Below are 11,851 nucleotides of genomic sequence, written 5' to 3' on the forward strand. Positions count from 1 at the left end.
ATTAATAATATAATTATACATAACAGGACGATGAGTTTTATATGTCAAATGACAATTTCTACACTATTTTTAAGATCACAGAAGCACCTCGAAAAGAGAAGAAAAAAATTATTCTCACGACCAATTGGACAATGAAGCCTGTATTTATGTGAGGTTTTGTAGAGTTACAAAGACAATAACGAATCCTGGCTACTTTAGTCAAGTCAATAAAAAGTGCTTTCAAGTCGAAATAGATTGCAAAAGGAATAAGAAAAGAAAAAGAAAAACTCAACTCAACCCAAGGTCAAAACTGCCATTAAAATCAAAGTAATCCACTTGTGCCTATAAATTTGAGTTTCATCAATGTCATTTGAGCCTTTGGGAGCAGAGATAATTTCTAGAAACATTTTCCTTTCATAATGGAGATGTGAAGGACAATTACTTTGTTTTTTACACATTTGTAATATATTTGGCACCTCCTCACCTTAAAAGCAAACTTGCTATGATGAGATTCCAAGAAATGGGAGGCAAATTATGCTGTAAAATTATTTTATATCAGTTGTTATTGACGAATGGCTGACCTTTCTGAGCTCCACTTTTTCTAGAAACTTGAAAAAGTATGTTTATTACCAGAGCACTACTGGTGCAAACTTAGTCCTGAAACTTATTAACAAGCATAATATCAATACTTAACATCATATTTTATTTCACAGTTAATAGTGAAGAGAGGGACCTTCACATCAAATGTAAGAGGATCAGGTTTATGCAAATAACTACTACAAAGTAACTCACCATGCCATCCCGTCATGCATTCTTTCGTCACCAATTTGAGCAGTGTCAAATCTTCAACTCCTGAAAGTTGTCTCCCTGATGCTAATACTTCCTCTGCTGGGGACAAATTGAATTGCTTCCTGTCTGGGTAGACATCCACAGAACTTAACAAATTTAAAAGCTCATAATTGTCAGAACGGAAAGCTGAAGACCCGGATTCATCATCGTTATGTTTCTTCTCCCTTGTCAATTCTCTAAGTAACTTTTCCACTTGTAAAAACAACTTGACTCTACAGATTATATGGTCTCCTACTTGGAAATTACTGTCGTCATTTATGATGGCTGAGAGATTGTTGTAAAAGCTTTTGTTAATCTTATCTTCACCCCTTGAAAAATATGAAACAATTTTGATAAATAATTTTGCAGAGACCTTTTGGCGAAAAATATTTAATATAAAGTGCGATATATAATCATCCTCAACACCATATTGACTAAATTCTTTTTCTCTCTTCCTATCTGTAAGTGTTTCTGAAATGAGATCATTCGTTTCAACATCATTTTGAGTCCTGTAGGAGCTGTTTTGCATCAATTCAAACTCAGTTCCATTCCTAGACACTAATTTTTCTGACACCTTATTATCAATATCAACATTTTCAGTATGGACAGTATCACTTGAATCATATGTCCTGCTAAGGCGTTTAATACAAACTTCCTTTGACGTTACCTCATTTTCTAATCCAGAAGAGTTATCATGCCTCAGAGATTTTTTTCCCATTGCCTTTAAAGCAATTGGGTTATGTAACAGATCTACCCTTCCAACCTTTAACTGTTTGAAACTGTCTCTGATTTCAGTTGCACTAGTGAAAGGATCCACAACAACCAGAGTTAATGATAGTATTTCAATAACACATCTTAATGCATGGCTTTTTGATTCAATACAATTTGTAGGAGAATTTGATTCCATTCCATTTGGTCTTTCTGACAGCTCAGTCAAAAGAATATCAAGACACTTTATTACTTTATCTGATAGTTCCTCACATAAACTCTTCAAATGTGAAGAATGTAAACCTTCCTGTGGTTGACCACTTGAACATGTATGGGAAGGTTTTTGATCTGTTGAAAGAAAGAAAAAATTTAGCCCATGATATCTGGTACCAAGGAAATGCTTATTACTTTTTTCTTAATACAAACTTAGATATGACTGTTTTATTAAAACCACATAAGAAAGTAATAATCAGAGGGATTTTTTTTTAAACGATATTCTAACATATTGTATTATTCGTTATACTGAAATATGGACAACTTTGGGTTATGTACTCATAAATTGAGCTTTGGAGATTTTTTTAATGTTGCATTATCAACTATAAGTGTGCTAAAAGCACTTTATATAATTCCCGAGCTAACAACAATACTTAACATATGAAAATTATAGATAGAAGTCCCTCAGACCCACAAGCTAAAGATGATCTTGTTCTCTGTTATGATAATTGAACAGTACATCTTACTTGCTCGCTCCTCCTTGAAAAGGAATCTTGTCTGTCACATAGTAATTGCCACCAATTCAATTATTAGATCCAATTGCACAATCACAGGTGAGAGAATGATAATGCCATGAAAAATTCATCATATCGGCCGTTTTCAAAATAACGCCAAATTCGAGTCCTCCAATTTTTGAAAAGTCAAGTATGTCCAACATACTCATTATTTTGTGTATGCTTTCTGTGATATGTATGCGACATAAAATTGTAATAACAGGGCTTAATGAGTTTCCCGTGGTCACTTTATCATGTATTTGTGAATTACAATCTACATGTGACTCATTCCTGTTACGCTTAAAAAAATATGTCACATTACATAAGTTAACACATTTTTGGACAACTATTGAAATAAAACATTGAAAAACAATAAACACAGAGCATTGATACTAATTTTGACAACAAAATGACATTTATTGTTTTACAAAAGGCATTCAGAAATCAGTTTTTGAAAACAAAGGATATTATTTGAGCAATCATCATCTCCAAAAATTTATAGGAAAATGGCAAAAATAAAAATTGTTTACCATAGTCTAGGTATATAAGTGTTAAACCACCACAAATAATATTTCCTTTCAAGTATTTATATTTAGCATGAAAAACATGAAAAAGTCATTCTTAACAGGAATGAGTTTGTGTAACAGGAATGAGTTTTCTGTTACAGGAATGAGTAATTACAACATATTTATTCGAAAGGATTATATATTCAATACGCTTAGTGATTGAAACTCAGAAGGGGAACAAAATGGTTAGGGCGCCTATACGATGATTTGGGGCTTATGTTGGTAGAGACCCACAAAAGAGCACCAACATTGTTTGTTAAATTCAGGATACTCTTTCGTGGCAGTTCGGAATGTTTGGATAAACAGACAAAAGAGGCATTTTTAAAACAATGGAAAGAGCGAGAAGCTACCACATACCCATGTATGATTTTGGTTTACTTAATGACATAACGTCCAGTTTGAACAACTCTGCCAGGGTATCTTTATCACTTATGTTAACACCGGAATATAAAGGTCCAAGTTTGTGACAAAAATTCAACAACTGTCTGGATGTTAACATTGAGTGATGCAAGGTTTGAATCTGACAAATAATGGTCCTTGTGTAAAGCCAGCTCTTGTATCAATCTTACTCGTATTTCGTCTGTTTGTGTGTCTTTGCCAAATGCATACACTGCACCACAGGCAGGCAGGCAATCCCCATCGGCCCTCAGCTTGACTGGAAATAACTGTTTCCCATCACATAGAGGTCTAGGTATATCATTTGAAATTAAATGTGTACACCTGTTGTCAATACCAATGCGAGTTTTGATTACACTTCTGCTGGCCCCAACTATTTCACAAACACGTAATGCTTGATTTTCACATTCATCAACCACTTCATCAAATGATCTGCATTCATTCAATCTTTTGATAAAACCATTGTAATCTATTTCAGTCGGCATCACCTTAATGTCTATGTCATCTTGGTCATAACATTATTGAACATTCTTGACTCCTTTTCTCCAAAGTGCTGAAACAAGCATGTTAATGTTTTCACATTTTTTACATGCACATGTTTCTCTGTCCCTTTTTCTTGGAGTAACAACCCAAAATGGCTTAAGTCGGTAGAATGAAGAAAATGACACGTATGGGTTGCAAGAGATGTATCGCTTGTACAAATGTGACATTGTATCACATAAGTCTTCTTTGTTTCTTGACTTTATTTCTTGTTTTTGTATTTCTCTTTCCTGGAGCTAATTTAGAAGTGTCACCTTTCGGAAAAAATCTCTTACTATTTGCTTGGCAAGATCTGGAAATTTTGGAGGCATTTGACGTCGTTTCTGAATTTTTCCAAGAGTTTATATTTTTTGAGAGTCATACCAGCTGCCAGATGTTTCACGGATGTGTACATGTGCCTTCTGTTCCTCAAATGTTTGATGTCTTATAGGAGTGCAAAATGATTTTGTAATATTCTTTTCACTTTCTTGTTTTTTATGCTATCTTTCAAAAGTTTTTCTAGTTTTTGATTGGGGTGTCAACGAAAGTTTTTTTTAATTTTTAATGACCTGTCCAAGCGCTTTTTTGTACTTTTCGGATTTCTTTTTCGATTGAGAAAGAGAGGACAGCCTTTTCACTTCTTCAAGACTTTAGTTTTTCAACATTTAGGTTTCATTGGCTGTTTTAGTAGCTTCATATCTTTGACGAGAGACATACTGGAGTGGAGATTTTGAGTGTGAGGATGGAGTGTAACTCGGGTCAAGATTTTGCTGTTTCCGGTTTGTAGTGTGTGTGTGTGATAATTTTTTATGCAATTCTTTCTCTGTTTGCGTTGTTCTCTTGGTGTCTTATCTTTTATGGACTTTTTCTTTCCATTCGATTTGTCGCTCTGGTATTTGTCTTGTTCTTTTTTAAGATTAACAGCACGTCGAATAGGAACTCCATCTCGTCTTTGACGGTAAAGTCGTTGCTCTCGGCTGACATCATGGATTTTTTGGCCTTTGTGATAAGAAAACAAAATAAAACAATCGTTACAACAAAGCTATGACCCTTGAAAATGAACAATAATATCAAGTTACATTTCGCCACCCTCATTCCTATTACAAAACAAGGTGTAGCATGAATAAAGTCAAGAAACAAAGAAGACTATTATGTGATACAATGTCACATTTGTACAAGCGATACCGGGCCGTTAAAATCATAGTAATCATCTAAAATGTATCTGAGCCTAATAGGCAACAAACTATGTTTGGACATTAGGCATTTGGTATTGGCAAGGTAACTTTGCACTAAAAATAGTCTTTCAGCAATGGAAGAAATTAATATGTAAACAATAAAAATTGTTTTAATGGTAACGTTGTAACAATGAATGTTACCACTTCAATGGACATAGGCCTGTAACACTTCAGTGGTTTACAAAACACTTTACCAAACACATCCTTATGAAACAAAAGAATATGCTATGAATCGATAAACCATGTGGAGGCGCCGTGGCCGAGTGGTTACCGAAAGGGACTCCCGACTGGGAGGTAACAGGTTCGAAAACCTCCACAACCATAGAGTGGTTTCCTTAATCAAAGAAATTAATTCCGGTTGCTTCACTTTGCTTCACCCAGGTGTATATCATGGTACCAGTGCTGCTGGGGAATGTAATTTGCTATAGACCAACCTCGTATTCATAAGTTAAATGTCTGTTTCATGCTACAGCAACAGGATAAACTCCGATTCTATGGGCCATTATGCTCCAAAGGACTTAGTGACAATAAAACATGTGTTTCATTTTATGAAAGTTCACATTCCTCATTCCTGTTACTCATTCCTGTTATGTTTTCCTCATTCCTGTTACATCCCTCATCCCTGTTACAAAACAAGGTGTAACAGGAATGAGTGTAACAGGGATGAGTTTATCTCGCTTCGATTCTTACTATCCCTAAAATATGATTTACTCCAACATTAAAGTATGACTATTATTTAGAGCCTTAAAAAAGCTATAGACTGATACTTTTTATTTTTAATACAAGTTATAATTTAAATAACAAGCCCTGGTAACAGGAATGAGGGTCATGGTCTAATGTTGAACATTACTCACCATTCTTGAAGCGGTTTTGACCTGGAAATCACACTGAATGAAAAAACCATGTGTTTGTAGTTTCGGCCGTGATGGAAAAGGGGCAGCTACGGCGAGAAAACATTGTTAGTTGCACTTCTATTGTTAAGAGGATTTTAATTGGTTAATTTTCACTGCCGTTACAGGAATGAGTAGCCCCCTTGGGGACAGACTTTATTAATATATAATAAAACTTTAAAAAGTCTGATTGTTACGAACTTTTATGAGGATGTTAGAAGATGGCAATTTGCATCAGGTGAATTCATAGGTGCTTACAACAAGACACTCCATTTTGTTAAAAATTCGACTTAAAGCCATCATGCAAAAAAAAGGACAGGGTATTTTCCTCTACCCCAGTCAATACAAAACGTCATATCTATCCTGAATCTCTCTCGATTTTCGTTTTTTATGTTTCATACAAGTTAGTAATGTGTAGTGAGACTGTGTAAGCAAGTATTTGCTAACAATATATGCATCAAATATTTCAAAGATCCAATTATCGTCACAGGACAGGAATTTGGCAGTTTTTTGAAAAAGGCCGATATAACAAAGTTCAAAAGAATTCCTTTCTCATGTGAGTTGAATTATATTGAACCCTTAATTTTAGATCCACTTCCTATTCCTGTTGTAATTTCACCCACACTACCTCAAAGCAAAACAAAACAAAAATCACCCTCACTTACGAGTTTCATGACCATCTTCTAATTCAGAATACAAGTCATATACAACACTGTAAAACATCTCCAAAGTTGAGGTCAACAAAAGTACTGTCTGTGTCATCTGCTTGACCTCTGACCTTAATTGAGAGTAAAATTCCTCCAGGGTTGTCACAACATTGACAGCAAGCGGCAGTCTGACAAATGGCACCATCTGATTGAAAATCAGACATTTAGAGTCATAGCTGAAAACATCTAATACTTTGCAGAGTAACATAATAATACAGTTGTCATCCCTTGTAATATCCTAATTCAGGTAATAACCCCTCTATACTTGTATAACAGAATTAAATACTAATAATAGAGTTTACAAATAAGCCCTCAGATATCCCGCTACTTCTTGTCTGATAACCTGCCACTTTTCACCAGAGAACTTGTCAGAGGAACATGATTTTAATTGAACTGGATTGAAATAGAGACTATCTGAATCAAGATTCGAGCTTATTCCCACATGTTTACAATAAAATCACAAGTCAGAGAAGGGTGCAGCCTTAACCAAAGGGTTTCAATAAGTCAGGAAATTAATATGTAATATAAAACAAAACAAACAACAAATTTATTCTCAGGCTGCCAAAAATGAAAAATGTGCCAGGAAATCTTATTCAGCAATCAATAAAAGGGCAAAACTTTACATTTTCTGTTAGGTATCCTTTTTGTACTAACACTCGTACAATATCCATTACTGCCTATAGCCAGGTGCTCATTTACTCCTGAATTGAGTGTTACCCAAGTACACAACAATGGAACCCGAATTTTCCACAATCACTGTCACCCATCTTGCCACTTACCATACTTGATATCGCTTGAGTTTTGTAACGAGACGAGACACCATGCTGCTGAACCACAGAGCCTCACATAATAATTTGATGAATTTGGAATATTATTTAAGAATGAAAAAAAAATGAAGTACCAACCTGTTTGTAATATCTGAACCATCCTAATTCCTCATCCAAGATAGCATGGAAATAATCATGAGTAGAAAATCTATCTGAAACACTGGGAGAGAAAATGTTTGATTACATGGCACATTAACCAATGAAAAGGATGGAATTGGGTGAATCTCTACCCATTTATCTTTAAGTTAATGGTAACATGTGAAGGGGTGAGATCATGAATGAGTCAAAAAGGCATTGAATTTCTACCCAGAAGACCCCAGTTCAAGTCCCATTGTCAGCAGCTTATTTTTTTTTCCTTGAGCAAAGAAACTTAGCCCTTACTGATGTCTGGGTTATCTCAATATTTTCTCAAATAGAACTTTTTAACAAATTTCCACTGAAGATGAATGAAGGGAAAATGTTACCTTTATCAGTATCATTATTACAGTCGACTCTGCTTAATTGTACACCCTCAGGAAATCAGGTTAGGTGTTGATAAAGCGGAGTGTGCGATTAAGCAGAGAAGCTAATAAAAACACCTTAGCACCAGCTTTCATGTGCTGTTTAAGTAGGACCTTCCTCTCTGGGTTTTCTACGGGCTTGGGACCATCATGTTCAAGATAATGCCTCACTAGAAGTTGGGTTCTATTGTTTCTTTTTTTTTATTATTTTGGTTGTTTTGGGGATTTTTTCTTTTCCTTTTCATGTTTTATCGACAACAAAATGTGACAATGTTTACGAATAGTAATTGTGAAGCGTTGATTGCTTTCTATTCTGTGCAAGCTGTTTATAAACCCTTTTCTCCAATCTCGCCAATATCGGTGGATGATCTGTCAAGCATTCTTCTTGGATAAAGCCGCGTTGTTTGTCCAACATGTCAAGTTTTTCAGTGTTTGTCAGGGGTGATGTGTCACACTCTGATGACTCATCTTCATCTACATTATCCAGACATTGTCTTTTCTGTGGCTGAATGGAATACAGTAGCTCCTGAGATATCAGTTCACTGCTGATTTTATATTGTTGTCCATTGTAACGAATCAATGAAATCATTACTTTTTGTGTATTTTAAAGATATTTTTCTCCAATCACGATGGAATCAAGGTGTAACGATTAAGCAGAGAAAGTATGCGATTAAGTGGAGAGATTATATAGCAAAAATTCAGTTTTTCGGAAATGTGTATCATATAAGCGGAGTGTAAGTAAAAAGCCTTTCCAAGGACTCAACTATGCACTGCTCAAAGCGAGACTCGAATCCAAGACCTTCTGATCCAAAGATGAGTGCCATATGTCTAGACCACATAGCTACATATTTTGATAAATTTTTCCACAAATATTTTGGTTTAAAAATTCTATTCTTGAGAGAAAAAAAAAATATCCTAATTTGGCAACATGGCTACAAATCTGTATATATATCGAATAAATCTGTATGCATCACTCCATTGGCCAATTGATTAATGAAGACAGGCAGAATCAGGACCTAGACAACTCTCCCAAAGACAAGTCTGTCATGAAATGTATCAACCCCAAGACACTGTAAAGTGTCAGTACACAGGGTTCCCAAAGAACTGACTGGTGATTAAAAGGTGAAATTAATGGATCCTTGTAGGCTCGATATAGAAATGCCATTTATGACCAAAAAGAACCAAATGGAGACAATATGGAAAATGGTAGGAGTAGCCTACAACCTAGAGGGCCTCTTCATTGCTAGAGACAAAACATGAATTCCCTATACAACATCAGAAGATAAAAAGAGATTCTATGAACTGGAAATATCCATCGTGGCTAAGTTCTAAATCAAATAAATAACATTCCCTTTATTCATCCCCAAGGGGAAACTTGTCTTTAGAGTTTATTCCAAGGTAAGACTGCGATAGCCAAGGCATCATCTGTAGTGGGCAGTTGAACTCTATACTTTTTGGGTATGAAGCAAAGACCATATTGTTGAACCTGCTGCCACTGTCTAAAAAATGTTAAGTGACTCTCTCTGAGAAGAATTTCATATCCATCATATTTTTGGATGTAAAGAAGAATATATATTTTTACTTGTAGGCCCTTATTTGTTGAAACTGATAATGTTTACAAGTCTTGTGATGGATCCCCCCCCCCCCCCCCCCAAGAAGTTTATGATCTAAATCATAAGTTTAGAAACTCATCCAACCTTTCTTCCATATTGCTTTCTGCTCCTAGTGGAAGAAAAGCATTGTGAAACAGACAGCTATGTAGTTGTAGCGACTCCAGGCTATGGAAAGGTAGGCCAGATTTACGCAGACATTTCTTGATTAGATCTGGGGTAGTCATGTGACCCTGAAAAAAAATATCATCAAAGAGAGGTTTTCCACTTTAAAAAATAACAACAAAGTTTCATCAGATTGTATCCATGACCAATCAACCAATTTAAAAAAACAAATGAAAACTTTTTACTGTGATAATTTTGATAGCATTTTTCCATTGAATAAAAACATTAAAAATCTGTCACGAATCTGTCTCAATATCAATTGGTTGAACGTGCAGTCTTATAATAAGAATCTGATATTTTTGTTTTTTTAAAAAGAGGTAGGTTTTGCAAAATTATTTCTCTTTGAAATGAAGAATTCCAAGTTTGCTTAACCAGTGTCTACTTGAAGAGACTTCTCTTAAAGGGAACTCCACACAGTCTAACTCTCTAAACTAAATTTGTCAAAATTTTTGAGTCGTGAGTGAGTTTGGCGGCGAGCGAAAAAACAAACAAAAAATAAGGTAAAGAAAACAGGTGACATTGACAATGCACAAAATATTACCATCTGTCTTTCTTCAACCAGTGCTGGAAACAAAAACGTATGCCCAAAACCATTGTGCAACTCATTTGAACATTCCAAACATCCAGAACTTCGTAAATCAGACGAAAAGTTCGCCATTGTCGTCTGCTTGGATTGGCTACTTTTACTTTCGGTTAAGGATGAGCGCTATTCGATATCAGTATCAGTATCATTTGTTAATTTTGTGTTTGCTTCTTCTTCTTCTTCCTTTTTCTCGTCTTCGTCTTCTTCAATGCTTTGTATTTGCATAAGGCCCGACGGGCCATCACTGCAAATGTTCAGTTAGTCCAATCAAAACAGGGAACAGTCACAGATTACTTTGACGAGCAAGTGCATTCAAAACTGTTTTAAAAGTTTCCAAGCATTCAATATTCGTTATGTCCAGGATATTCCCGTGGCAATTCGGACCCGAGTCTGAATTGCTTCCCGTGGCAATTCGGACCCGAGTCTGAATTGCTTCCCGTGCAATTCGGACTCGAGTCTAAACTGAATAGAACTCCGTGGCTAACCAGGGTCGAGTCTGAATAACTCCATGGCTCTTCGATTCGGAATACTGCAATGCAATGCGCCCGAATGATGAACTTATCATTAGTGTCATTAGTGAAACTCTCAGTTACTATTCCGTTTGCAGCTATAGAAACCATATTGGTCTTCCTGAACACACACACACACTCATGAGTATCTCTAATTCATTAAAAACAGAATAATCACACACACACACACACACACACACACACACACACACCCCCCCCCCCCCCCCCCAACAATCATTTCCACAACCCACGAGCCGGCGGCTTTTTCTCTTTGATCTCGTATCACCATATTCTCCCCTGCGTCCAGCGCCTCGGTCGTTTGTAGGTTACCCCCCACCAATCCCATCACCAGTTGATCATTTTCTTTCCGTATTCAACCAGTGTTTATTTTATTTAGGCACCTAGTCCAGTATTATCTAATAATATTAGTATTAGACAGTACTCTGCCCCTACCCCAGTGGCGGGGCTCTATTGCATGGCTTGCTGCCAAGAATCGCCTCTATTTTTATATTTAGAAATAAAACAGCATATTTTTTTTAATTAAAAAAGAATTAAGACAATGCCTTTAGTCAAAGCCCGATCTATACTGCCTTTTGCCCAAAGTCATATTGCACTTTTTCGCGGCCGCCAATGGCAAATTATATAATGTAGAGATATGTCATTCATGTATCTTTTGCAACACGCTCATGGCAAATTAAATAAATCTTCCAATCATTACACAAAGACGCTCCTTTTTCTATGCGAGGGCAAATTGATTGTTAACGTTAATAATTGCGACTACAATTGTAATCTCTCAAAGACCACGAATATTTAGATCTATGTTTTGTTTTTTAAGGAGCTCGCAACACATTTAGGTCATATCAGCGTCAGTAAAAGTGGAGAAATTGGATAGCAAAAAGTTCTAGAATTACAATTAAAAAGTACTCAAGAAAAAGTAAGACTAGGGGGAATAATAGATCACCGCTTTTGAAGGCAGTCACCTTCGGGAGTTCTAAAACGTGACTTGCTCGCTCACTCGCCCTCCTACCGACTGACAACTGAGAACGAGCAGCTTCTCCTCTT

General features: G+C 35.9%; 1 protein-coding gene across 2 annotated transcripts in view; it reads right to left on the bottom strand.

The window, feature by feature from the left end:
• Positions 1-10,410, bottom strand: part of LOC144978747 (uncharacterized) — a 41,912-nt gene extending 31,502 nt beyond the window's left edge. Inside the window, exons 1-6 of one of the 2 annotated variants that reach the window (XM_078925182.1) lie at positions 10,239-10,389; positions 9,620-9,765; positions 7,501-7,582; positions 6,554-6,740; positions 1,789-1,863; positions 772-1,092 (exon numbers count right to left, since the gene is read on the bottom strand). In XM_078925182.1, coding sequence (XP_078781308.1) covers positions 772-1,092; positions 1,789-1,863; positions 6,554-6,740; positions 7,501-7,582; positions 9,620-9,765; positions 10,239-10,355 — 928 coding nt within the window. In that variant the 5' untranslated portion in view covers positions 10,356-10,389. Of the gene's footprint in view, positions 1-771; positions 1,864-6,553; positions 6,741-7,500; positions 7,583-9,619; positions 9,766-10,238 lie in introns of both variants that reach the window. The other variant, XM_078925181.1, reaches the window with a different exon arrangement.
• Between the last annotated feature and the right edge of the window lie 1,441 nt (positions 10,411-11,851).

Source organism: Berghia stephanieae, chromosome 8 (assembly GCF_034508935.2).
Source record: "Berghia stephanieae isolate SIO BIC M18660-M18661 chromosome 8, UCSD_Bste_1.3, whole genome shotgun sequence".
Lineage (NCBI taxonomy): Eukaryota > Metazoa > Mollusca > Gastropoda > Nudibranchia > Aeolidiidae > Berghia > Berghia stephanieae.